Raw genomic sequence first — 25,152 nt, 5'->3', positions numbered from 1 at the left:
AATGGCGGAACTTTTGTTTGATTTGTCAATTAACTTTTGTAGGAATCGATCTAATTGAAAGGTTGAGGAAAATGAGAGTTTTTTATAGGAAATTTGTGTGTTCTTTTATAGAAAACTTTTATATGCATCAACGTTATTTTCTAGAAATTATAAGAGAATAAAAGCAATGTAACTAAGGTTGCGTTGGTTTTTGAGAATAGGAAAAGACAAGACATTAAGAATAAGACATAAAGGACAGAGATACAAAATTTTGTATTCTTGTATTCTGTTTAGTGATAACTTAAAATAAATTATGAAAATCTAATTTATTCTCTCTTTTTTTCATTCAAAAAATTTGAGACGAAAAATATAATAATAAAAAATACAATTATAAAAAATTAACAAAAATAATAAAAAAATAAAAAATAAGTTGTGTCATTTGTTAGTGTCTCCGTGTTCTTCCTATGAGAATAGATACAAAATATACTAATTTAGTATTCCTGAATCCATGTCTTTCCTGTCAAATACGTTTTGTGTCTCCGTATCTCAATGTCCTGTCTCTGTAAGTAAACCCAGTTTTAATATATTATGGGAACTAGGTTCACCAAAAAAGAAAACAAAGTTGGCTAACCTAGAGATGAGTTTTTCAACGTAACATAGAGCATGATCTTACGTGTTAATATTTTCATCTCTTGATAGAGTGAGATTCTTTGTTCGATTCATAGAATTCGAATATGGACAACAAAAGTATTCCATCACTAAGAATATAAAGATATGCCGATGCAAAGCTTTTAAATTAGAATATGATATCGAAGTTGTTTTAGTTGCCAGAACAGAACAAAGTTAGATTGGCTTATTTTTTGCTTACATCTATGTGTATGTAATAGTGATAGGCCATGATCTACCAACTCAAAGTTATGGCGTGTTTGATTTTGGTGAATAATAGTTATTAAACTTACAATGGTGAGAGTTGATATAATATTTGGGAGGACAAAATTAAGATAAAGTCTAGCTTATTTTTGTATAATGTCATTCTTTTGACCAATACCCAGTAGTAGCCGGCCATAATGGTGATGTGATATGAAGTACGAACACAAACCAATTACCAGTTTGTTAAACAAGCATGATCCTTCAAAAGTCAAAACCTACATCAGCTGGATTGGGATGCATGGACAGAGTAATAGAAAATAAATATAGCTTTAGAATTAATTAACATGTGTAAAGTAAATAAGCTACCCCTCAACTTCAAAAAATTAATGAATTCATATCACGTTATAACAGCTGGGTCGATTCAATTTATCATTCTTGAATAGTTGAATTGATAACCGCTTGAGTGTCAGATCGCATGTAAGATAGAAATAAAAGGTTTCTAAGTTCTGCTTTGTAATATCGAAACATAATTTCATAACGATTAAAAATATCACTTTTTTTTTTTCGTGTTAACTGTTAAATCTGCAACATTAACAGGTGACCTTTTTTTGTTTTTGGTGATACATCGGGGCCTAGGTCTTCTCTCCCCCCCGCGCCGGGGCGGCTATCTTTTGCAATCAGAGCATTTAGCAGGTGACTCTATCACTCTACTAAGGATTTTCTATTTTTCTATCCTAACGGGATTCCGATTCCATCTGAAAGGAAAGAAATAGAGAGGAAGGAAATAGAAAGGAAAGAAAGGAAAGGAAAGAAATTGAGTGGATTTTTATTTATTTATGTTCTGGTGGGTCCAACTCAATTTTCACCTGTAAAACATTACATAAAAAAAGGATCTGCAAGAGCATTATCATTCCAAGTGCATTTTATTTTGAGTCTTAATTTAACAAGTGTCTCTTAAAAGACATTAGATGGAATCAATGGAATTACAGCAAGACAGAGTTTTTAATGGAATTACAGCAAGACAGAGAGTTTAAGATCATCACCGGCCGACCGAAGTAGACCAGATGAACCCAAGTAGATGGAGTTGCAATATCAATTTCATTCTTGGATTTCGAGGCCATTCACAATTTTTTCTCAAAAACTAGTGAATCAATGATTCAATAAAGAAATCATGAAGGGAAAAAATTGCTAAAAGATATTAGATGAATGAATTACTACAATCAACATTAACAAAAAAAATTAAATGGAACTGAATTCAACATGAACCTTCACAATCTACAGCTTCCTCAATTCCCTGACGCAGTTGTGGAAAACATGGGGAACGTCAAGGCTTTGAGCACTCTATATACAAGACGTGCCAACTAAAATATATCCATTTTCTGTAATGTTACAAACAGGTCAATTATCAATTCGTCGCAGGCACTCAACATAAACATTAAGATGCAAAATTTGTGACACCGTTTTTTTTGGGGGGATTGATTATGATGTCATACACTCTTTACAACATGCAACATGGTACATGGATCAATATCCAAAAGTGTCACCATCATGACCAATGCAAATGTATTTCTGCCTAAACAAACACGGAGTTTTGTTTGTTTTAGTGCAGCCATAATTTTCAATTTTTAAGTCTCATAAAAGATCTCTACCCCCGTTTAACTGAAAAAAGGGAAAATGCTATACAGATTAGAAAGTGATTGTGAGGAATTACCAGAGCAAAAGAATCGTGATCATATGCAATGGTGAGAAATACTAGTCTTCAACCAATTATTTTTTCACAAATTGTTTCTGGCATACAAGAAGCCGTTGGTCACTGCCATTCTGAAGATCAATTAACCTGGCCTCCCAACGTAGCTGTGTTGCAAGCTTCCGAGCCAACTCTATAGCCCACATAGTATCAGAAAGAATTATCCATCCCTAGAAAATGATGGCATGTAACAGACAATTAGGATTTTATGGACCATTCCAATATTCTAATACTTAAACTATATGTAATAAACCAACAAACTATGTTATGTGCGCATCACAACAATAAAATGAATACGCATCATTAGAGTCACATGGCAAAAACTGAATACGTTCTCTGCTCTCTTTTTCATCAGTAGTTAGTACAGAGTACAAAATCAATGACGAAACTTTCTTCCATAGTAACCATGAAACTGTAAGTAACAGGGATGTTGTACCTCTGGACGTAATATTCTATCCATCTCCAAGAATAATTCTAGCATGTTGCAACTCTCTGATGCGAGATGTGAGATGAGACCATTCGCATGAAGCATATCATATGTCCGGGGGTAGGTGGGGAAAGGTTCGCACCTTGAGATCAATAGCCAGATTAAACAATGAACTACTCAAGCCAGAAGAAGCATCAACTTTATTTTACAATGAGTTTTGTTGATGAACTCGAACGAAAAGATGGTATAGAGGAGGAAATTTTGAGGTTTGAACAGTTGGATGTTCTTCAGAAATGGATTTGCTATATAACATAAATAAAGCAGTTTGAAACCCAACATGCATACACAAATAACAAATAGCAACTTACCAGTCATGCATAACACCAACAAAACCTCTATCTAGTATAAGAGGAAGTGCATTAGTAGCCCTGGCGGGAACAACATTCATAACCCACACCGATTTTTTCTCCTCTAGAAGAGCAGCATTTAAACCTCCATAATTAGCGTTCATATCCATAACATTTCGTATCATGTTATATGGAGGCATTGGGTCTTCATCTCCAGGTCTCTTTGGATGGTCAGAGAAAATTAGTGGTGTAAGCAATGACCAATAATTATTGACTGCTGATCTCCAGAATTGCATGTCTTCATAAAATTCTTCAGGCTGAACTCCTGCAATGATAGAGGGAATTTTGAAAAGGCAAAGCATTTTAAAACAGGAATGAAATTACGGAAGAAAAGCAGGTAGAAATATGCAGCTTGCAAAAAGCTGATAAGCCACAATACTTTCCATGAATTTCAAGTTCAGCTGGGCTCAGCTCAGATCCAATGGATCTGTTCTGTATTGCAATCCAGTGCCTGCTAGAGGTCCCACTGATACATGGTACAATAGGATGATAATATAAATGGGTATCATCTCCCTTGCATAGCTGTATACCACGCTGCTTCCTACAATATAAGAAATAAACTTCAACAAAAAAAAACTATAGTTGGACGAGTAAGTGTTTCAATATTAGCGATTGAGTTTTAAAAAGGATTGGAGGAGTAAGTGTTAATATTAGCATTCTCAAAGAAACAGCTATTGACTAAGATTACTAGTCATTTATGTTGTTCACATTATACCACAATCCCTACCGAGATGAATAACAATCAACATCAGCAGTCTTTTGCCAGATGAAAGTCTCATCTTGCTGAGCTAGAAGAGTCCAACAGAGTTGCTGGGTCAGCTCTTCCATTGGGTTCAACATGATTCTATTTTTCTCCCGTGATGAACTGCCCTGTGGCCTGATTGTGGGCGATGTTAGAACAAAATATCCTCCAGGTTTAAGAACACGGTCAACCTCTATAAGGAACATTCCATCTGTGGGATGAAGTCAATGTTAGTGAGCAAAAGAAAGAGAGAAGTTCATGCAGAAGCTATACTATATTCACGATGTTATAAAAGTCATTGCAAGATGGAAAAGTAAAGAGAAACGGAAATGATAGAGAGATTACAGAGAAGGGAAGTGAAAGAAAAAGAAAAAAAATACATATGATTCTCATATGACCATTCTTACATCATTTCAATCATCAACTTGATTGAGACAAACAAATTACTTACAAATGAAACCAACATTATATTATTTAATAAACCCAAAAAAATTTAAATGCCAAAAAACTAAGGTATAATCCAGCCATGGAACAATAGATCACATAGACTACTGGCCATAAAGGCATAAACTTTCTAACACAAACAAGAAAGTGAATTAGGCCTTGACTATAATGATATCCATTCCCTGATATAGAAGATACATAAATATGAAACACAAAGGCTACGGAAATTGCTATCCAAAACTTGAACAAAAAACTTATTACCGTCCGTCATCAAGGATCAACAATCCCAAAGTTATAGCTATTAGTTAAAAACCCCTTCATGCACGAGCCCTAAAAGCTTAAAGAATGGATAATGTATAGGGCTGTAGGCCCACTTTATCTCGTAAAGAAAATGATCGTCATAAAGAGTGGGGAGACAAGTATCATGACATATGGTTAAAGATGCTCTAATTACCTGTCAAGAATCAACTAACCCAAAACCGTCAACTGTTAGGTAATGGCTAAGAATAAATTTGTAAACAAGGTTCAACAGATTGTGTTATATTAAGGATCAGTGTTAACTCAATCAACTATTTGGCATTTGACAGACATTCTTATTATACTTATACAGCCATGCAGGCTTCAACAGTATATGTGATACAGCTTAATCATTTTCTCTCATTTGTTATTTAACAAAACTTTTGACAAAAACTATACCAAATGTCAAAACACATGACACCATATATCATAGTGAAAAGAAATAATACTAACAAGAGGAATTGAACATTATATATGTGACTAAAAGGAAATCTACAATGCAAAAAATGAGAGTAATGCTCATAATTACTTTTTTCATCCCAAATGATGCCACATTTAGCACAGTGAACCATGCCATACGATAATGACGGATATGGAAGCTGTCTTGCAATAAAGTTGCCAATCATAGCAGGGATGCCTCTCTCAAGTGCCAATTGGACTTGGCTGCCAGTTGCCTCATATGCCGCAATACAGACTGCCATTATTTTCAGTGACAACAAATGAGCTCCAAAACTACCAAATCCACAATTAATATCTAGTACAGTTTGAACCTGTTACAATGAGATCAATCTAGATCAGTCACGTATATTATTCAGCCAAACAACATGATCCTTGATTAGAATCAGAAGACAGAACAGAGACAGCTGCATATCAGAACCATTTCTTAACTTCCTAAACATGGAAATGTCATACCCAACCCCTTTCCCTCTAAAACATTATATCGTTCCCCAAAGAACACCAATTTTCGGATTATGATATGTAGAAGACTTACACCAGCTTGGAGAAAATCAGCATCACTTCCTAAACCTATCATCTCTGCAAGCTGGCGAGAGTAATCTTTCACACCATCGAAGATCAAGCCATCCTCTGAGTGAAAAGCAATTTGGTTCTCTTCTAGTAGCATCAACCTATGGAAGTTGACCCAAGAAAAAAATTAAGTGCAAACAACAAAAGTATGAATCACAACAGAGAAAACCTAACAAAAACTTAATGCAGGAACAGTATTTTAATTTTTAACCCAAACAAGGTCATCCTTCGCACTCTATCCTACAATTAAATGAAGTACCTTTTGGTCATACTTCCAGAGGAAAGAAACTGATCTTTGCTTAACTTCACATTCCCACTCCAGATAACATCCCGGCCAATCGGCCATTGCAGGGGAATCTTGTAATCCTTGGGAGGGCGAACCAAACACCTCTCCAGTCCCCTCGACGCTTCGCAATGCCGATCAAACTCCTCCCCTCCTTTAAACCCAGACAACAAATTGGCAGAGACATTGTGGCAGGGCACAAAGTTCTCCCTCTCCTTTCCACAAATTCCCAGTTCCCTCGGCTTAGCGCCACCAGCGGACGACACAGACGTCAGCTCCAAATAATCAGCGGCTGTTTGCTCTTTTATCCTTCTGTAGTTAGAGTAGACGATTGATGCTGGATTACGAGTTGCTGAATCAATGGCACTGGAAGAAGACGGAGAAGAACTTAACAATGCAATTAGAGCTAGCACGCTGATCAGACACACGACTAACCAGCTCAGTGGCGGTTTTGGGGCAATAATTATGAACAATTTATTGAACCAGGAGCTTCTCATGTCCAAAGAAAATTCTGGAGAACTTCACTTCTGCCACTTCTCACACACGCTCAAAACAATATATTTAAAAACCGCACTAAATTTTGAATTCCGTGAACCCTAATTTTCGAATCATAACATAGCTTTAAAGCGTGAATCCTCCTTACTCTCCTTGCAAGCATTGAAACAAGGAGCTCGGCGCAATAACAAGAATAAAACAAAGTTCGAATTTTCACCCGCCGAAACAAACGATTCTGAATCTGAGGAGATTATCGAGCAATGCTGATCGCGCAAACTCACCGATCAAAGATTCGGATCGCCTCTACAGAATTTGGACTAGTCACTACTGAATCCGAATTTTTTATTATTGTCTTTTTTTCTGAAACGCAACGCCAAGTAAATCGAATCAAAAGCAAAGAGCGTAGAATTGGCAGTGAATGGAAATGGAGAATTAGGGTTTTTGGTTGAAGAAAAAAAATGTGTAGAGAAGAGAATGCGATTTGATTGAGCAAGGAAATTCCGCAACGGTGGAAGAAGAGCGCTATTTCCGGTTATGTCAAAAGTCGTGGATTGCTCCTTTTCCTCTTTTCCTTTTTCTCTCTCTTTTTTTTTTCCTTTATATATTAATAATAAAATAGTTCATAGTCCGCACTCCACACCAATCATTTATTAATCAGATCCAAATGTTTTCATTAAAAGAAGTAAAATTAATTAACCGAAATTAAATGATTGGTGATTTCACTGAATTGGTGATGTAATGATGGAGTTCATTTCTGATTTCTAGGCAGTAGGCAAAGGGAATGTTTAAACATGCTTCATTTACTCAAACATGGGTCTATCCTCATCATTGCATTCATTCTTCACTCATGCATGGCTACCTTTTAGTTTTTTTTTTTTGGATATTGGGTTATATGCAACTTTATTGGGCTCAAGGATGATAATTTAGAATAAATCTAAGAGTCTAGATTAAAATCTGGTTAACTAACTTAATTAAGTTTATTTTGATAAAATAACTTAAACAATAAATAATTCTGTTAAAAGTAACTTATAAATAAGTTATTTTGTATTTGAATTTTTAACTCTAAAAGTACTTATTTTATAGAAATGTGATGAAAAGTAGAAGTATTATGAGAGAAGTAGTTTTTTTAACTTCTCTATAAGCTCCTAAATAGTTTCTTAAAAAGTTGCAATTTAGTTTTGAAAATTACACTAAACATTAATACTACTACTTTTCTCATAAGTCAAAAACTCAAAAAAATTACTTTTGAAACATCCTACACGAGCCCTTAGTAATTAATTGTTATTACTTATTAACAGAAGAGAAAAAATCAGTTACTTTCATCTTCTATTTCTTCTCTAGTCAAAAATATGATAAAAGAAATTAAATTGAGTTAATTTAATGGTTAACTTACTAGGTCATTTTAATAAGTGTCGGAACTTTAACATGTTGAAATGAAAAATACCAAAAAAAATATATACATAATAAAAAAATATAATTAATATGGTCTAAAATTTATTGATGATACATTTATATGTAATTGAAAATATCGTTAAGTAGTCTTTAAATATTACATAAATTTGACAACACATGATATTTATCATGAGCATTAAGAGAAGAGTAAACTATCATTTCTACTCATAAAAATTGAAAACGCTGACATATTTACCCATAAAAGATTAAAATTACCATTTGTACCCATAAAAGATTGACTTTCGCATCAAAATTATCCAAACCCTAAATAATTACATGAAACTTCCAAACTACCCCCTTCTCTTCTCTCACACACCCACCCTCACTCATTATCTGCAGCACCTAAACCACCATTACTGTAGCATCATCTCCCTTCTTACTCTCTCTCTCTCTATATCACTCACTCACTCACTTTTTCTCTCTCATCTCTTGAACATTAACATAATCCAGTCACTATCCTCTTCAAAATCACAAAAAAAAAAAACTCAGATCAAATTGAAGAATAAAACATGCACAAATTTAAAATAAAACCCTAATTTCTTAGAACCTTCACTAAAAATTGACAATTTTTCAGATTTCAGATCATCATTTTTATTGCAAATATCACAAAACACTAATTTGATTTTGCCGACACTGGGAGGAGAAGAGAAAAGTGATTTCGAGAGAAGGAGAAGACGAAGATACGACATTTGAAAAAGGAAGGAACTCAACGCTGAAGAAGTTGAGGTTGCAAAAAATAGAGAATTCAAAATTGCTGCTTTTTGAAGTCAGAAACCTCTCGAAGAAGAAGAAGAAGAAGAAGAAGAAGAGGAGGGAAGGAGAAGATGGAGCTCGCGATGGCAAAAGGAGGAACCACCATTAATGTACAAAAGAGAGAGAATAACGACAGAGAAGAGAGAAACATCAATAGGAAAAGAAGATGAATGAGAAAAGTGCGAAGAGGAGGGAGAGAAAGAACGATTGAAGAAGATGGAAGAGAAGGAAGAGAGAAAGACTGGAAAGGAGTGAGTGAGGGTGGGTGTGTGAGAGAAAAGAATGGGGTAATTTGGGGATTTTATGTAATTATTTAGGGTTTGGATAATTTTTCTGCGAAAGTCAATTTTTTATGGGTACAAATGGTAATTTTAATCTTTTATGGATAAATATGTCAGCGTTTTCAACTTTTATGGGTAAAAAATACTAGTTTACTCTTAAGAGAATTAAGTTAATAATATTAAATAGTCTTTATGAAATTCCAGTATTTCACGCTTAAATTAAGTTATTTTTTATTAAAAAATTGAACTGAGGTAGTATTTACTATAGTTGTAAAAACGAATTGGATCGGTCGATTTATCCGAAAAATCAATAAATTGAATCTCTAACCAATATAATTTAGTCTCTAGATTGTGTAAAGACAAAAATTGGTTAAAGTCGGTCCAATCTACCTACTTGAGTGAAAATTCTAAAATCGATAAGATGTAATTTAAATATGGTTATTTTTTGTTACTACATATTCTCCTTGTCACTGAAACTATGTTATTCTTTGATATTTTATATGCTAATTATTAATTATATAATAATAAAATTGTGCAATAATTTTTTAGATATTATTTTAATTTTATATTCATTTATATTTAAATTAATTATATTTTTTATTAGTTACAATATAATTATTTTTTATGATATGATTATATGTTATTTATTAATATTATTTTTTAATAAATACATGTAGTATATAACAATATAATAAATATAAAATCATTTTAATATAAAAATAAAATTAAAAAATATTTATTATAAAAAAATTATAATTTTATATACTTATTTAATAATAATTGGATTATAATTTATTGATTATAATTTGTTAAAATTTGATTATTATTAAAATATTAGTAAAAATATATTTTTTAAATTTTAATTTTAATTTTTTTTAACATAGGATCAGTTCTATCAATTTAACCAATAACTTATTAATTAGACTAATAAATCAATAAATCAATTATCTAACCGATTCACTTACCAATTTAATTTTGATAACTATAATATTTACCGATATATTCATATGCGAATCACATTGCAAAGACAAATAAGTGCCAAAAAGCACTTAACAAAAACAATATCCTTTTGTTCTTGTTAGTAAATACCTCCAAAATGTTGTCATATTTCCTTTCGTATTTAGTATTTTTTTCACGTATTTTAAATATTTGTGATATAAAAAAATTAAATATTTTTAAAAATATATTTTTACCTAATAAAAATATTATAAATATTTTATAAACTATTATAGTTATTATAGAGTAATTAGTAGAGTATTAAAATATTTTTTAATTTTTTAATAAAATTATAATGTAAACAAATGAAGTTAATTAAGTCTTTTTTGTTATATCAAAGAATTTGATAAAAGATTTAAGTGATTTTATTCGATTCAATTCTCAAATTATAGTATAGATAATTTAAGTTGAGTGAGTCTCTTTTTTTTCATCAAAAAATTAGATAAAAAGTAGAGTATTTTTTTTTATATTTAATTTTTTATTGCTTTTGTTTTTTTATTTCAGTTTTAATTTATCTTTTCATTCAATTTCAATTCTCTTTTTTTTGTTTATCTTTTATTTTATATCCATTTCCAAAAAAACAATTATTTCTTTTTCCAACACTTTTTTCTCCTTCTTTCAACTCATAATATAGTATGATTGAAGTAATGGAATTGGAATTTTGATTTGATTTGTAGATTCATGGAATTTACATTACATTATAACTAAGATCAAGTCTTGTTTATTGTTAAGAGAATTTGATTGGAGATAAAATGGTTTGGTAGTTAATAATAATAAAAAAATCTCTTTAACCATTTAGATATTAATATAAAAAAATGGTCTGAAAAAAAATTATTATAGTCTGACAACAGTCTAAAATAATTAAATAACACCTTGCGATGACTTTTCAGCAATTAACAGTGATGGTCTAATAATGGGCGCTGATTGTTTAACAAAAAATTATGTCATAAATAAAGGATTTTTTATTTTAATAAATAAAATAAATATAATAATTACTGAAATAAATATTTTAAAAAATAATTACTGAAATAAATTTTTCTCTCTTATTTCATTCACACTATAAATGAAATAAGATACGTGGATGTGATATGTGTATATCTCGTTTATACTGCAAACGAGATACGTGCAAAATGATCTTTTTTACAATGTAAACGAAATACGATGGGACAAATTATCAGCAGCTATAAAAAAGATATGTAACCTTTGTCATTCTCCACATACATTTCATATCTTTTTTTCTTTCATTTTTCTCACAAAAACAAGGCAACAGTGGTTAGTAACAGCATGTACATAGTTGTGTGTGTTTACCCCAATTGTCGTATGAGAAATGGCGACAACGGGACGATATTTGAGTATGACAATTTGATACTGTTGCAGACTCAGCGTGTAAGTAGGTTGTCGGAGTTGAAGAGTCTGATATTGAGCAACTTCGGTAGTACAGAAACGAGGGAGGTCGGAAGGGTGGGGTATAGGTTGCTGGCACCATAGGTAATGGAGTTTTTCGGTTTCGACTGTTTTGGTTTCTAAGCGACAAGCATATGCGGCTCTTGTTCGACATCTATGGGAGAATCATGGCGGAACAAGTGACGGAGCTTTCTACCGAGGTTGGAGATGTTGGTCGTGGTGGTTCTGTATACTCGACCTACGTACAAGACAACCGATCTTTCGCACCACCACCCATTCATGTCGCCATTCCAGTGGAAGAGGTAGAGAATGGTGACAAAGAGTCAGACGAAGAATATGTGGGGGATAGTGCCGATAGTGATTATTCTGATGGGGGCGAGGAGGAGGAGTTTGTACCGGAGACACCTGCTGAGACTGCGGCGTGCCATGTCTTGCCTCCACCCCACCCAATTCCAGCGCTATTAGCAGTATGAAGTCACTATCATAGTCTGGATCTGGACGCCATGTATGAGAAGACTCCGTTTTTCAACACGGGGAAAGAGAATTACAACCTAGACAGTGGGATAGAGTTTCGAGTCGACCACAGGTTCAAATGCCGAGATGCAGTGCTGCAGGGTGTGAAGAACTATAGTATTCGCACAGGTCTGCTGAGTACCGGGTGATCAAGTCGGACCGATTAAAGTATCATGTATAATGTCGTCAAGCTGCGAATGTGTGTCAATGGAGTCTCCGTATTGCCCTTCGACATAACCTCAGATACTGGTGAGTTCAAATTTAATTGAGGTTTTGAGTACTTCTGTGCAATACATTTAGTAGTTTTGAAATATGGCTGAGCTAATGCTTTTCTATTGCGTTAGGGAGGTCTGGAGGGTTGGTGAAGCGCACAGTTGTTTAGCACCCAACATGTCTCGAGACTATCGACAATTGGATAATAGTTTCATCTACAAGGTCATACTGTTGTTGATACAGTCCAATCCCTCCGTCAGCATCTCGGTCCTGCAAGGTGCGATTCGAGCAAGATATCACTTTAAACCCTCCTACAGAAATGTGTGGATGGCGAAGCAGAAGGCAATTGCACAGATTTACGGGGATTATGAGGAGTCATGCAATAAGGCGTCGAAATTGCTTCAAGCATTGTAGATGGACACCTTTTGATCCGCGACTGTAGCATGTTCGACAAAGTATTTTGGGCTTTTTCGTCCTGTGTTGAAGCTGTGAACGACATATATTTAAAGACGTCTACCAGCCTTATCTCGTTTACAGTGTGAACAAATAAGAGAAAAAAATTTATTTTGATAATTATTTTTTAAAATAGTTATTTTAGTAATTATCATATTTATTTTATTTACTAAAATAAAAAATTCATAAATAAAGAATTAAAAGCAAAAGTATCGATTCAAATTATACATTACAAAAATAAATATTTGTTTTTTAAACCAATTTAATTCAAATTATTTCAATTCAAATATGATCTGACCGTTATAATTCACCTATTATTTATTTATAAGTCGAATATTAATATATTTTATTATTTTATACATTGGTTATATAAGAGTTATTTTTGATGAATAATTATTTGATTGATAAAATAGTTAGTAACTGAACCAACGATTATACAGATATCAATATCATACTATTTATAAAAGAACAATTCAAACAAAAGAAAAAATATGTAAAAAATTCATTTAAATATTAAAAACTAAATAGAGGGTCGAAATGTCTTTTGTACACTTTTTATTCTTAACCCACCAAAGTATAGAGGTAATGCCTAAAATGGTCCCTGAATTATTTCAATTCAAATATGATCTGACCGTTATAATTCACCTATTATTTATTTATAAGTCGAATATTAATATATTTTATTACTTTATACATTGGTTATATAAGAGTTATTTTTTATGAATAATTATTTGATTGATAAAATAGTTAGTAACTGAACTAACGATTATACAGATATCAATATCATACTATTTATAAAAGAACAATTCAAATAAAAGAAAAAGTATGTAAAAAACTCATTTAGATATTAAAAACTAAATAGAGGGTCGAAATGTCTTTTGTACAATTTTTATTCTTAACCCACCAAAGTATAGAGGTAATGCCTAAAATGGTCCCTGAAATTTCTAATTCGCATAAAATAAGTTATCCACTTTTTAAAATGACCAAATGCATCTCCGACTCTCTGAATCGTGAATATCCGTTATGTTAGGATTTGGTTGAATTAGTCCCACATTGCTTATGATAGCAAATAGAGTGGGTGGCCTAGGCTATAAATATGAGGCTAACTTCTCCATTTATTTTTGCACTAGTCAGAAACACTTTAAGCTTGTATCTGATTTTTCTTTTCCTCTGTACTCTTTGATTAGAGAGTGTTGTGAAGTGTAGTTAGATATTTGCTTTGAGAGAGTGTGGGTGTACTGGGGTGCCGATGTTAGAGAGAAAGAAGTTTATGTGTTGTAACAATTTTCACATAGTGATATTCTCTGGTTGTCATTTGACAACGGCCGTGGTTTTTTCTCCGGTAATTGGAGTTTTCACGTTAAATTCTTGTGTTGTGATTGTGTCTATTTTATTTCTCTGTCAAAGGTGTTTTCTCAAGGGGGAATGGTGTCTTATTCCCAACAAGTGGTATCAGAGCTTCGGTTTGGTGGAATTTATTCTTAGTATGCTCTGTGGTTGCAGCCTAGTCTGACCTTCCACATCAGAAAAGAATTTTGTCCTGTAGCTTGAGGTTGATCTTTGGTTGCTGTTGTTGTTGCTGGAAGACAGTGTGACACTGTGAGAGTGCAGTTTGGAAAGGTTCTGGCTAAGAAAAGACCTGGTATTTAAGTGTGTCCATTGTGACCCACCTCTCTTTCCTGGGGACCCTTCCTAGTACACGGTCTACAGTTGAGTTATACTATTCCAGTATACGGTTGCAACAATGTCAGGATATTCAAGTACTGTGAAGCTTGAAATAGAGAAATTTGATGGAAGAATCAATTTTGGCTTGTGGCAAATACAAGTCAAGGATGTGTTGATACAATCAGGTTTGCACAAGGCGTTGAAGGAGAAGATCTATGGTTGTTCTCTCTATGAGAGAAGATGATGTTCTCTAGAAGACAAGAAGTATCCTCATGGTATTGCCGCACTACCATGGATAAGGATAAGTTGTGGCAATCGGGTCCACAATTGTACACGGGCATTGGTTGGCGTTGAGATGCAAGGTGTGTGGCGGAGTTAGGTCGATGGCTGAAGAACTTCTAGGAAAAGCCAATTTGGAAGTTGCACCATGAATTTTCAGCAAGGTTTCGATCTGTACCAAGGCGAAATGCTTGGAGTGGTCTAATTCCAAGTGAGTATACTTTCATGGTGGAGTATGATAGTTCTCTGAACTATGATTGTAGGTATAGACAATGGCAGCAAAGAATTGTCAGTGTTGACAATGGAAGCTGAAGATGTGTGACTGTTTCAATCAAGGTGGAGATTGTTAGGATTTGGTTGAATTAGTCCCACATTGCTTATGATAGCAAATGGAGTGGGTGGCCTAGGCTATAAATATGAGGCTAACTTCTCCATTTGTTTTTGCACTAGTTAGAAACACTTTAAGCTTGTTTCTGATTTTTCTTTTCATCTGTACTATTTGATTAGAGAGTGTTGTGAGGTGTAGTTAGATATTTGCTTTGAGAGAGTGTGGGTGTACTGGGGTGCCGGTGTTAGAGAGAAAGAAGTCTATGTGTTGTAACAATTTTCACATAGTGATATTCTCTGGTTGTCATTTGACAACGGCCGTGGTTTTTTCTCCGGTAATTGAAGTTTCCACGTTAAATTCTTGTGTTGTGATTGTGTTTATTTTATTTCTCTGTCAAAGGTGTTTTCTCAAGGGAAAATGGTGTCTTATTCCCAACACGTTAGTCCAAAAATTACTAGACGTTATAACACTGCTGATGTGTGCAGTTAAATGCTTAGTTGGCAATTTGAAAAATGACACCGTTTAAGGGGAAGAGACCAAACAATGTCGTTTCCTATCAAGAACACTTTCTTCTCTTCTGCATCATCTCTTCATCTCCTTCAACTGGCAGTTGCCGAGCTTCACAAGTTCCCCTCCGTGGCACCCTCGGTTGTGTTCAGTGAAGCAAATTTTGCATGAAGCATCATCGTGTTTACACATTGTAGAAGATGAAAGGTGAGTGTTTAGGTTTTTGTTATTTCTCACTATCACTCTTTTTGATACAAATCTTGAATGCCTAGATGTAATTTATATTGAGATAAATTGCTCCAATTATGTTCAAAATATTATAGTGATAGAAAAAGAAAAAGAATAAAGGAATAAAGAGAATAATTGGTAAAGTGAAGCGTAAAAAAGATGAAAATTTCAATTTTGTTATTGTGGTTTTTTATTTGAGCAGTGCTTTGTATGAATTTAAGTTCAATGAGGACAAAATTGATGAGACATTGTGCCAAAAATAAATATGTTGATGATATTGCAAGCTTCAACGAAGCTATTAACTGTGACTACTACTTCCAGTTTTACTTGGATGACCTTCTATTTTGGGGGTTTATTAGGAAGTTTGGGGAGGACTGTTAGAGTCCTGCAAGGGAGGGACAAAGTATTACTTTTTTATGCATGTTCAATTTGATGTTCTTTTAATGGAGACCAAGTCATAGAAATAAATGTATTTGGTAATCCAAATAGTGTCATTGATATAAGTAATGGTGTTGATGTTAATGTTGATGTTGATATAAGTTCACTTATTGAATTATCTGAAATGCAACTGCACTGCATTTTGAGAATAGGATGGATAGATATTCAAAAACTTTTTTGTTGTTCAAGTACTCATCAGCATCCTTCTATGGCCAGTTTGTTGGAAATGAATGGGTAATTTCATATACAATTAACATAAAAAATAAATAATGTCTCATTGTATTTTTCTATCAACATCCTATGTCTAGTGTTACTTGATTATGATTCTAGAAAAGGAGTGTTAATTTAGCAGTGATTCTTTACATTAGACTAGTTTTTGTCATAGCCTCTATCTTCAACATTATTGCAATATTTTATGGTGCCAGAACTGCTCTCCCGTTTTGCTATATTATTGTGATTCTTGTTATACTCATAGTCTTTGCTATCCCCTTGTTCGTGTTTGATGGAGTTGTTGGATACGCCTTTAGAATTGAGTTTTAAAATCTTTCTTCCACAAAAAGATATCTTAGGAAGATTCAGCAATTTGCTTGATATAGGAGAACACCATTTCAAATGTTTATTGGCGATTTTGTGTCATTTAGTGCAATTGTCCTGTAATTACACCAAAAATATGCTAGTATGTAGGACTACAAAATATACACTCTTTCTAGCATTTTGTTCATCACATTTATCGCTGTCATTGTCATAATTGCATTGGTCAATATTGGCCTGACATAAATTCAATTATTTGTGGAAGACCATAAATGGTGGTTAAGGTAAGTTATTTGCTAATGAAAGTACTTGCAGAGTGAATGTTTTGAGTGAGCAAAGAGAATTGTAGCTTGTAGCAACACACTAACATGTTCTTTATCAAGCACTTGTAAGAAAAAAAACTACTCACAGTAAAGTATGGTTTCAGTCTAGTGAATGAGAGAGTTAATTATGGGTCACGCAAAATGAACAAATAGAAGAGCTTTAGAGAGTAAACGGTGAACAATGCAGAAGAGTAGATGAAGAATATATCAAAACAATAAAAATGAACATTTGGGGGGTTAGGGTTTTATAAGTGTGAATGGATCAATTTGGGTATTTTAATCAAATTTGGGACACCAATTTGAGTTGAACTCATCGTGTGTCCACATCAATGTACAGTTAAGCACCAACTTGATACTTAACTGTATACCTCAGCGCCGTTAAAACGTCTCTTAACTTTTGGACCAACGGAAATTTACGATTCTGAGAGTGGAGGATTTATTTGATCATTTTAAAAAGTGAAAGACTAATCTAAAATGAGTTGAAAATTTTAGGGACCAAATTAGATATTACCTACTAAAATATATCTCACTCACAGGAGAAAAATCCAAGAGCTCAAACTAAGGTTAGACTAACTAGTAATTATACCGTACAAAAGTCAACCAAGTAAGAGCAAAATAAAATCAATTTCAAAAATATTCAGTTTGAAACTCATTAATCCTATTTCCCAAACCTTTTTATGTCTTTGTAGCCAACAACTCAGGTGGTTACTAATGGGACAACTCTGTGCTTGTAAAGTCCTCCATCACAAATGATGTCACCATCTTGAGGCGACTTTCATTTTCGTAACCCCAACCAAAATCCTATATTTATATGTAATAAAGGGCTTTTTAATTTCAATATGGTACCGGAACTTCTAACAGACGCCGTTATGGGGGAGGGAGGGGAATGACGAGAGTGTGGTGTCAGTAACCACCCAACTCGCACCGTGCGAGTTCCACTAAGAAAATCTCACCGTGCGAGTTCCGTCCAGCAAATCTGACCGTGCGATTGCCACCACCGAAGACACGTGTCGCGTAGCAGGAGCCACCCCAATTCGGTGCCCTTATAACAGCTCCCTCACTCATGCATTAACTTCTCTCACCCTCCGAGACATCACTCTCCCAGCTTTCGTTTTCAAACCTGAAGTCCCCATTGTTATTCATCTTCCTCCTCTCATTTCTGCATGTTTCAATACATGAAAGAATGCCCAAAAAAAATAAAACTAGAGATGTTGATCGACCTGAGCTTCATATCATGCATTATCTCAGTCACTCTGATTATGTAAGTTTTTTTTTTAGGTTTTTAAATTTTTTTATTTAAAAGTATTAATGTAAAATATTTATTTGTTATGATTGTTGTTATTAGAAGTGCAAATTAGAAATATCCATAGGATAGAATGATTATTACTATTTTTTAGGATTTATATGTATTTTTTAAGATTTATAGAATTTTTGGAATTAATTTTTAGAATATAAGTATTATTGTTAGTGAAATTATTGTTATTATTTAGTAAGTTTGGGACGTTTTTTATAGAGAGCACGGAAATTTTAGAATGTGAATTTTGAATGTTTTGTATTATTATTATAGTTATGTTTATGTTTAAATATAAATATAAGGAAATTAAAAAAAAAATTGGAGCCCCAACGGTTTAATTTAATTTTGAAAATAGGTTTAATTTAATTTTTATAATTCTATTTAAATTATTAAGTAGGTATATTGTAATGAATGAAGGTAAATGTTCTTGTTGTTGTGAGTTAGTCTTAGTTTGGGAAACTATTAATTAGTTAGTATGAATGATGTTCCAAAAAGAATTTAGGCATAGAGTGATTGTTATAAATGTTTTTTATAATTCAGTGAAATATCTTTAGTTAACTAATGGTATATGCAGTAGTAGGTGGTTAGTGGGTATTATTACATATTATTCAAGATAAATGTGTTACTGTGGAGAGATTTGATTAGGTATTTATGTATTAGTTATCATTATTATCAATAGTTGTTGTGGTATAAAATATTTTTATTTTAGTAGTAACCTAGTAAGTGTTAAGAAGTTGAGTAATACTTTGTTATGAACTTTGCAGAAGTTAAGAATGTTGACATGTGAGCATCCTGTTCCTCCGGATCGGTACAATGATAGGGTAGAGGAGCAGCTACGACTTACTGGCTTTTACCATGCATCACAGATTGGGGTAGTCCAATGTCAAAAGGCATTGGTGAATGTGCCGTCACTCTTGAAGACGTTGCTCTAATACTTGGTCTTCCAACGGACGGACTTCCAGTTACAGGGATGACATTGAGTAGTTTCGAAGCGTTGGAGGCTGAGTGTTTGCATCAATTCGGAGTTGCACCGCGTAAGTCGGAGTGTAGAGGCAGTTGCATTAAATTGAGTTGGCTTCGGGACCTTAAAGAAAATTTACCCTTGACTGATGAAGTTGGTATACAGAGGTATGTCAAATGCCACATTATGTTGCTTATCGGGACGATCTTGTTTGGGGATAAATCAGGTGCAGCAGGTGTGCACTGGAAGTTTCTTCCATTGCTACGTGAATTTGGTAGTATTATACAATACAGTTGGGGATCTGCATGCCTAGCACACCTCTATAGGGCATTATGCCGGGCATCTCGAGTTGACTGTAAAGGCATAGATGGCCCACTAACACTTCTTCTCGGTTGGGCTTGGATGCGGCTCCCATATCTATCGCCGGTTCCTAGGGAGCCCCGCAGTTTCCCGCTAGCAAACAGGTAATATAATTTTTAAATGTACCACTTTATTTATATTTATAACTCAATTATCAACATTAAATGTATCGTATAAGGTGGCGGAACTGGGAGCGGGGTGACCGACGATATAGATATATGAAGCTAGCTGACTTTAGGAAGGCCTTTGATGAACTTTAGGAAGGCCAGGTGTGTTTTAATTAAAGAAGTATTAGTTTCGAATTTGGGGCGCGGGACAAAATTATGAAGCATTTTTATTGTTATTGGTATTGTGGATTGTAATCATGAGTTTCCTTTATTTTTCCCAGTTTATATCGGTTGCTTATGCTGTGGATCGCGTGGATCCAAACATAATACCTGCTGAAATCTATATGCACTCGGTTGTGTGGAGCGCTACAGTGCCTTTGGTATCATTTGAATGTATTGAGTGGCATGCTACCGATAGGTATAGGCGACAATTCGGACTCGTTCAGGGAGTGCCTGAGGAGGTGCGGAATCTAGATAAGGCGCATGGAGAAGTCCTCACTGGTCCTAAGAATTTTAACTGGGCCACGGCACCTACTCATTACATGTGGGTGATGCATTGGACCAACAGGTATCATCACGTTCTTTCCGAGCTTCCCATTCCTTCACAGCCTCAGTTGGAAACTTATATGCATTGGTACCGAGGAGAATATGGGAACCGCTTGTGTTTGTCAAATCTTGTGGGTGAAGAGGATGATGAAGGTAATCAGGATTTGGATGGTGGTAATCATGATATGGATGAGGGTAGTCAGGATATGGATGATGACAATGATGAACAGGAGCCACATTCGCCTGAGGTACCACCTACGAATCCGCTTCCACAAGAACAACCTCAGTTCTCAGGCCAGTATGTACCGCAGTCACACTTCAACCCATCATTTACGCATCATCAACAACATTGGGGTATGTCACAGTTTGATCCAGGCGAAGGCGGTTCTTTTAGCCAGTTGCTTGGGCTTATGGCTGGAGAAGGAGGACAGTCTCAATTTGGCCATCAAAATGAGTTAATGCCAGGGAGGCATTCGTTGGATGCGAGGTATCCAGGCCATACTTCATCGGTTGCATCTGGAGGATTTGTATCTGTTGACTCTAGTAGGAGTGACGGTGGACGCGGAGTTTTTAATAGCCAAAATCCGTACGTTGTTTCCATGGGACTCATTGAGGAAAATGATAACACACTCCAGCAGGAGACCGATGCGTATATAGCGGACAACCCGGATGCCGAAGATGATGATGAGGACGATGAAATAGAGGAGTTCGATGAGGACGAAGAGTCCCGTAATGATGGTATTCATATTTTGTATTTTGCTTTACATGATAGGGTAGTTATTTATTGTGTGGTCATAAATGGTATATTTGTTTGTGTATTCTTGGATAATATGTGGTATCTTTGTTGACTTGAGAACCTACTGTACTATATTTAATTGTTTATATATTATTGTGAACAGGTCAGGCCCGCACTCCGGATGACCAAGCCAAAGGTTACAACCTTAGGATTGATCCCCCACGTCGTAGCGCTAATCGATACACTCCATCTGTTTTCAAAAAGGCGGCCAAGAAATGCAAGAAATTGGTGAACGATGTAAAGTGGTCAATTAGAAAGTAGTTGTGGTGTATTGTATGTTTTGGACATTAGGTACTAATGTATTTATTTAAGTTTTAAGCATGTCGACTATGTTTAGAATAATTTATATGTTTTGGACATTACGTACTAATTTATTTATTTAAGTTTTAAGCATTTCGATTTAGTTTAGCCAGATTTGAACTTGTTTTGGACATTAGGTACTACTGACTTGGAGGCTGCTAAGATATCTATTGTACCTTTAGAGTATCCATGAATTTATTATGAAATATATTTCATGTGTCTACATGCTACAGGTGTTAAATAGAATTACTGGAGTCACTTCTTTTTTATATGGAAAATATAATTTATTATATAGGCTCTATCTAGAAAGAATATGTATATATAGTTATTGAATTCAGTAAGTAAATTAAATTTTAATAATGCTACCATAATTAATCTTGCTAATAATAATTTTGTTTTGTTGACGAGCTTACCTTCTTCAATAATTTTTTTATCCGATTTTTTATTTTTTATTAGTTAAGTGGAATTTTTGTTTAAAGTCAGTTCATGGAATGCACAACACATACGTGGATATAGTAATTAAAAAATACATATAAGAAATAAACATAACAATCTTTAAAAGCTTTAAGTGAAATAGAACATACACATTCTCTGATCCAAACTGCTACTGAGATTCCAACTAGGTTTTCTACTTATTCAATTAGATTCCATTAATACTTTAACACATGGTTGATGGTTCTCCATTAAAGAGATGAATAAAAATAGCAACTTTATTTTTCGAGCATATATAATATTTGGTGTTGTTAAGTAGTAGATATTAATAAATAATACATATTAATAAATACTTGTAGTAGATATTAATATAATACATATTAATTACTTACCAAATTATTATAAGTTAAAAATAGTTACTAATTTAACATAAAAGCAAAATAAAAACGTCATGCAATGTTACATAAATACGAGTTTCCGAGTGATATTATACAATGTTAGATTTATCAGGTCAATTTAAATCACATTGTCAACTTATGCCATGCTATATAATGCTACGCATATCATATCATCTGAGACTGTGAATCTACTGAGCATTTTCGCCGGCATTTGCACCAGATGACTGACGGCATCTGCTACGACTATGTCCCTCAGCTCCACATAGCCTACATCGCCTAGGACGACGTAACATTCGCGTGTCCATCTCATTCAAGAAGCGGGTCATCTTGGGGTGACCTTTCGTGACGCGTCTAAGGTACGGATTCGGTACGAACCGAGGTCCATTGTAAGCTGGCCATGTTGTAGGATTACCTAGTGGCCTAAACCTTGCTCGGTACACCCGCCGAATCTGGTCCATCTTATACACATCATGGACATATAGTTTCCAATCCAGTCGTTGGTTAGCACAACAAGCGAACACATGTCTGCAAGGGATCCGATCCACCTGGAACTCACCGCAGTCACATCGAAGTCCTCGTAGATCAACTGCAAATTCCATTCCACTTGGCATCTCACGCACCTCAAAGACCTCATTCAGGCGGTCAAAGCAACTGACCTGAATGTTTCCCGATGCAAGCTGGTTTGCATGCAACTTCGAGGTCACGACATCAGAGAACACATGGCCAGCACTAATCCGCGCTTCTGCCTCCGCTCTTTTTCGGGTGAACAACTCGTTTAGCCTGTAGAATGTTGCCTTCACAAGAGCAGTTATAGGCAGATTGCGTGCACCCTTCAACACTGAATTGATGCATTCCACAAGATTCGTCGTCATGTGCCCCCATCGGTATCCACCGTCAAATGCCAATGCATACTGCTCGCGAGGAATTCGGTTTAACCAGTCTGTATACGCTTCGCCCCGTTCCCGCAATCGCTGGTATCGCAGTTCGTACTCCCGCACCGTCCTTGAATATCCTGGAGGAAAGCAAAAAAAAAAAAATTAGCTGTCGAAAGAAATCGCGTGATGGTGGAATCTATTAATAACATAACTAAATTTAGTAAATGGTTACCAATGTTGACGACCAATTTTTAGAGGTACGGTGCCTTGAATTTTCGCAGAAAGTTTGACTCAATATGCCTGATGCAAAACATATGAAAAGCTCTAGGAGGTGACCAAGCTCCATTACTGCGCTCCACAGCTGCATTGATGGATTCGTGTCGGTCGGATATTAGACCAATACCATCCCGAGTGACAACATGTTGACGAAGGTTACTTAGGAAAAAGTGCCATGCATCAGAAGTCTCTCCCTCCACAACAGCAAACGCAATTGGGACAATATTGTTGTTCCCATCTTGTGAAACTGCCACTAGCAGACAACCCTTATACTTTCCATACAAGTGAGTCCCATCCACCTGGACAACTGGTTTACAGTGTCTGAATGCCCTAATACAGGGGTAATAACTCCAAAATACTCGATGCAGTATTCGAATATCACCCACCAAGTCATCGCCTTGATATGCAGGCATAGTCTCAAAATGGATAACAGTTGATGGCTCCTTATGACACATGGCCTCAAACCATATAGGCAACGCTTCATACGATGCTTCCCAACCTCCAAATATTTTTTCTACTGCCCTTTGCTTAGCCAGCCATGCTTTCCGATAACTAATGGTGTAGTTAAACTTCGATTGCACTTCTGCTATAACCGACTTTACCTTTAAGGACGGGTCCGCCTCAACCAATGGCTTTATCGCTTCTGCAATTGTGAGAGAATCCAGCTTCGAATGGTCCTGTGAAATCATGGCTCGGGTACATGTGTGACTACCATTATACCTCCTTATAACCCAACAGTACTTCCTGCTGATCATGCTAACCCTGATAAGCCAATCACACCCTGATCCGTACTGCGTACACTTGGCATAAAATGTCAACGGCTCAGACTCATACACCCGGTAGTCTACACTTCGTCGTATGGTATACTCTTTTATCGCCTTAATAACAGCTTCCCTCGAACCGAACTCCATACCAACGGCAAACTCACCATCTGCGACAATAGGAATCTCTGCATTTGACAACCAGCATAGGAAAAATCAAATAAAGAGACATATATTACAAATCTGACAACACCTTATTATGTCACTCTAATTAAAACAAAAACACCAGCAAGTCATGTAAAAATTAGACCATAAAGGCCGGTTCGACCGTCGCACGACATGAACCGGAACCTAACCGGTCCGGTTCACTGGATTTTAACCGTTAACTGCGAATGATATTTACAAACTCATGTAAATTTTACCTACCTGCAGTCATATATCCCGGAAACTCCGGAACATGCATGGCTTCCAAATCCAAAACTCGCATGAATGATGGCTCCTCAAACGGCTCATCGTTTGCGAGTGCATTTGCCACCTCTGTTACATCTGGCGCCGTAGCTCCTTCACCTTGATCTTCACCTCCATCTCCATCTGGACCAACAAACTGGTAGTTACTTTCGAACTCTTCTTCGCTGTCAGTATTATAATCTTCTCGTAGAATATTTCGGTCGGCCTCAGATTGTTCAAACTCAATATACAACTCGATGAAGGAGATCTGAGCCCGGTTTTCAATATACATTGAAAACATCTCTTGCATGCTCGCTTCGTCCGTCACATATCTGCTTTGAAACTGGACGAATCCACCAAATACCTGTATGGGATATCTGTATAGAATACATGATATCTTTCTTGCTCTCTCAGAATCAATGGCTTCAGAAATCACCCCTTTCAGCTCTTCAAATGAGATGATAAAGGGAATAACAACATCTAAGGGTTTTTCACATATAAATTTTACTCCTTCCGAA

The 25,152-nt window shown here is 35.1% G+C and overlaps 4 protein-coding genes across 4 annotated transcripts; 2 read left to right on the top strand and 2 right to left on the bottom strand.

Moving 5' to 3' along the window:
* Window positions 1-1,753: 1,753 nt before the first annotated feature.
* On the bottom strand, window positions 1,754-7,298 carry LOC107481488 (probable methyltransferase PMT5). The gene is made up of 9 exons (XM_052258882.1): window positions 6,199-7,298; window positions 5,905-6,040; window positions 5,443-5,683; window positions 4,158-4,383; window positions 3,815-3,971; window positions 3,392-3,696; window positions 3,033-3,165; window positions 2,561-2,766; window positions 1,754-2,228 (listed from the first exon to the last, which is right to left on the bottom strand). The coding sequence occupies exons 1-8, from the start codon at window positions 6,717-6,719 to the stop codon at window positions 2,617-2,619; spliced, it is 1,869 nt and encodes a 622-aa protein (XP_052114842.1). The 5' UTR covers window positions 6,720-7,298; the 3' UTR covers window positions 1,754-2,228; window positions 2,561-2,616.
* An 11,957-nt stretch (window positions 7,299-19,255) lies between these two features.
* LOC107481418 (protein MAIN-LIKE 2-like) lies at window positions 19,256-19,956 on the top strand. Its single transcript, XM_016101695.3, has 2 exons — window positions 19,256-19,800; window positions 19,875-19,956. Exons 1-2 carry the CDS (start codon window positions 19,256-19,258, stop codon window positions 19,954-19,956), a joined length of 627 nt encoding a protein of 208 aa, XP_015957181.2.
* A 145-nt stretch (window positions 19,957-20,101) lies between these two features.
* On the top strand, window positions 20,102-21,408 carry LOC110278788 (uncharacterized). The gene is made up of 2 exons (XM_021137052.2): window positions 20,102-21,087; window positions 21,249-21,408. The coding sequence occupies exons 1-2, from the start codon at window positions 20,148-20,150 to the stop codon at window positions 21,404-21,406; spliced, it is 1,098 nt and encodes a 365-aa protein (XP_020992711.2). The 5' UTR covers window positions 20,102-20,147; the 3' UTR covers window positions 21,407-21,408.
* A 1,055-nt stretch (window positions 21,409-22,463) lies between these two features.
* LOC107481419 (uncharacterized) lies at window positions 22,464-24,944 on the bottom strand. Its single transcript, XM_021139269.2, has 3 exons — window positions 24,614-24,944; window positions 23,500-24,375; window positions 22,464-23,287 (listed from the first exon to the last, which is right to left on the bottom strand). The coding sequence occupies exons 1-3, from the start codon at window positions 24,942-24,944 to the stop codon at window positions 22,464-22,466; spliced, it is 2,031 nt and encodes a 676-aa protein (XP_020994928.2).
* Between the last annotated feature and the right edge of the window lie 208 nt (window positions 24,945-25,152).

Source organism: Arachis duranensis, chromosome 3 (assembly GCF_000817695.3).
Source record: "Arachis duranensis cultivar V14167 chromosome 3, aradu.V14167.gnm2.J7QH, whole genome shotgun sequence".
Taxonomy (NCBI): domain Eukaryota; kingdom Viridiplantae; phylum Streptophyta; class Magnoliopsida; order Fabales; family Fabaceae; genus Arachis; species Arachis duranensis.
The sequence above is the reverse complement of the archived record's forward strand: the minus strand, read 5'-3'. Positions and strand labels throughout refer to the sequence as shown.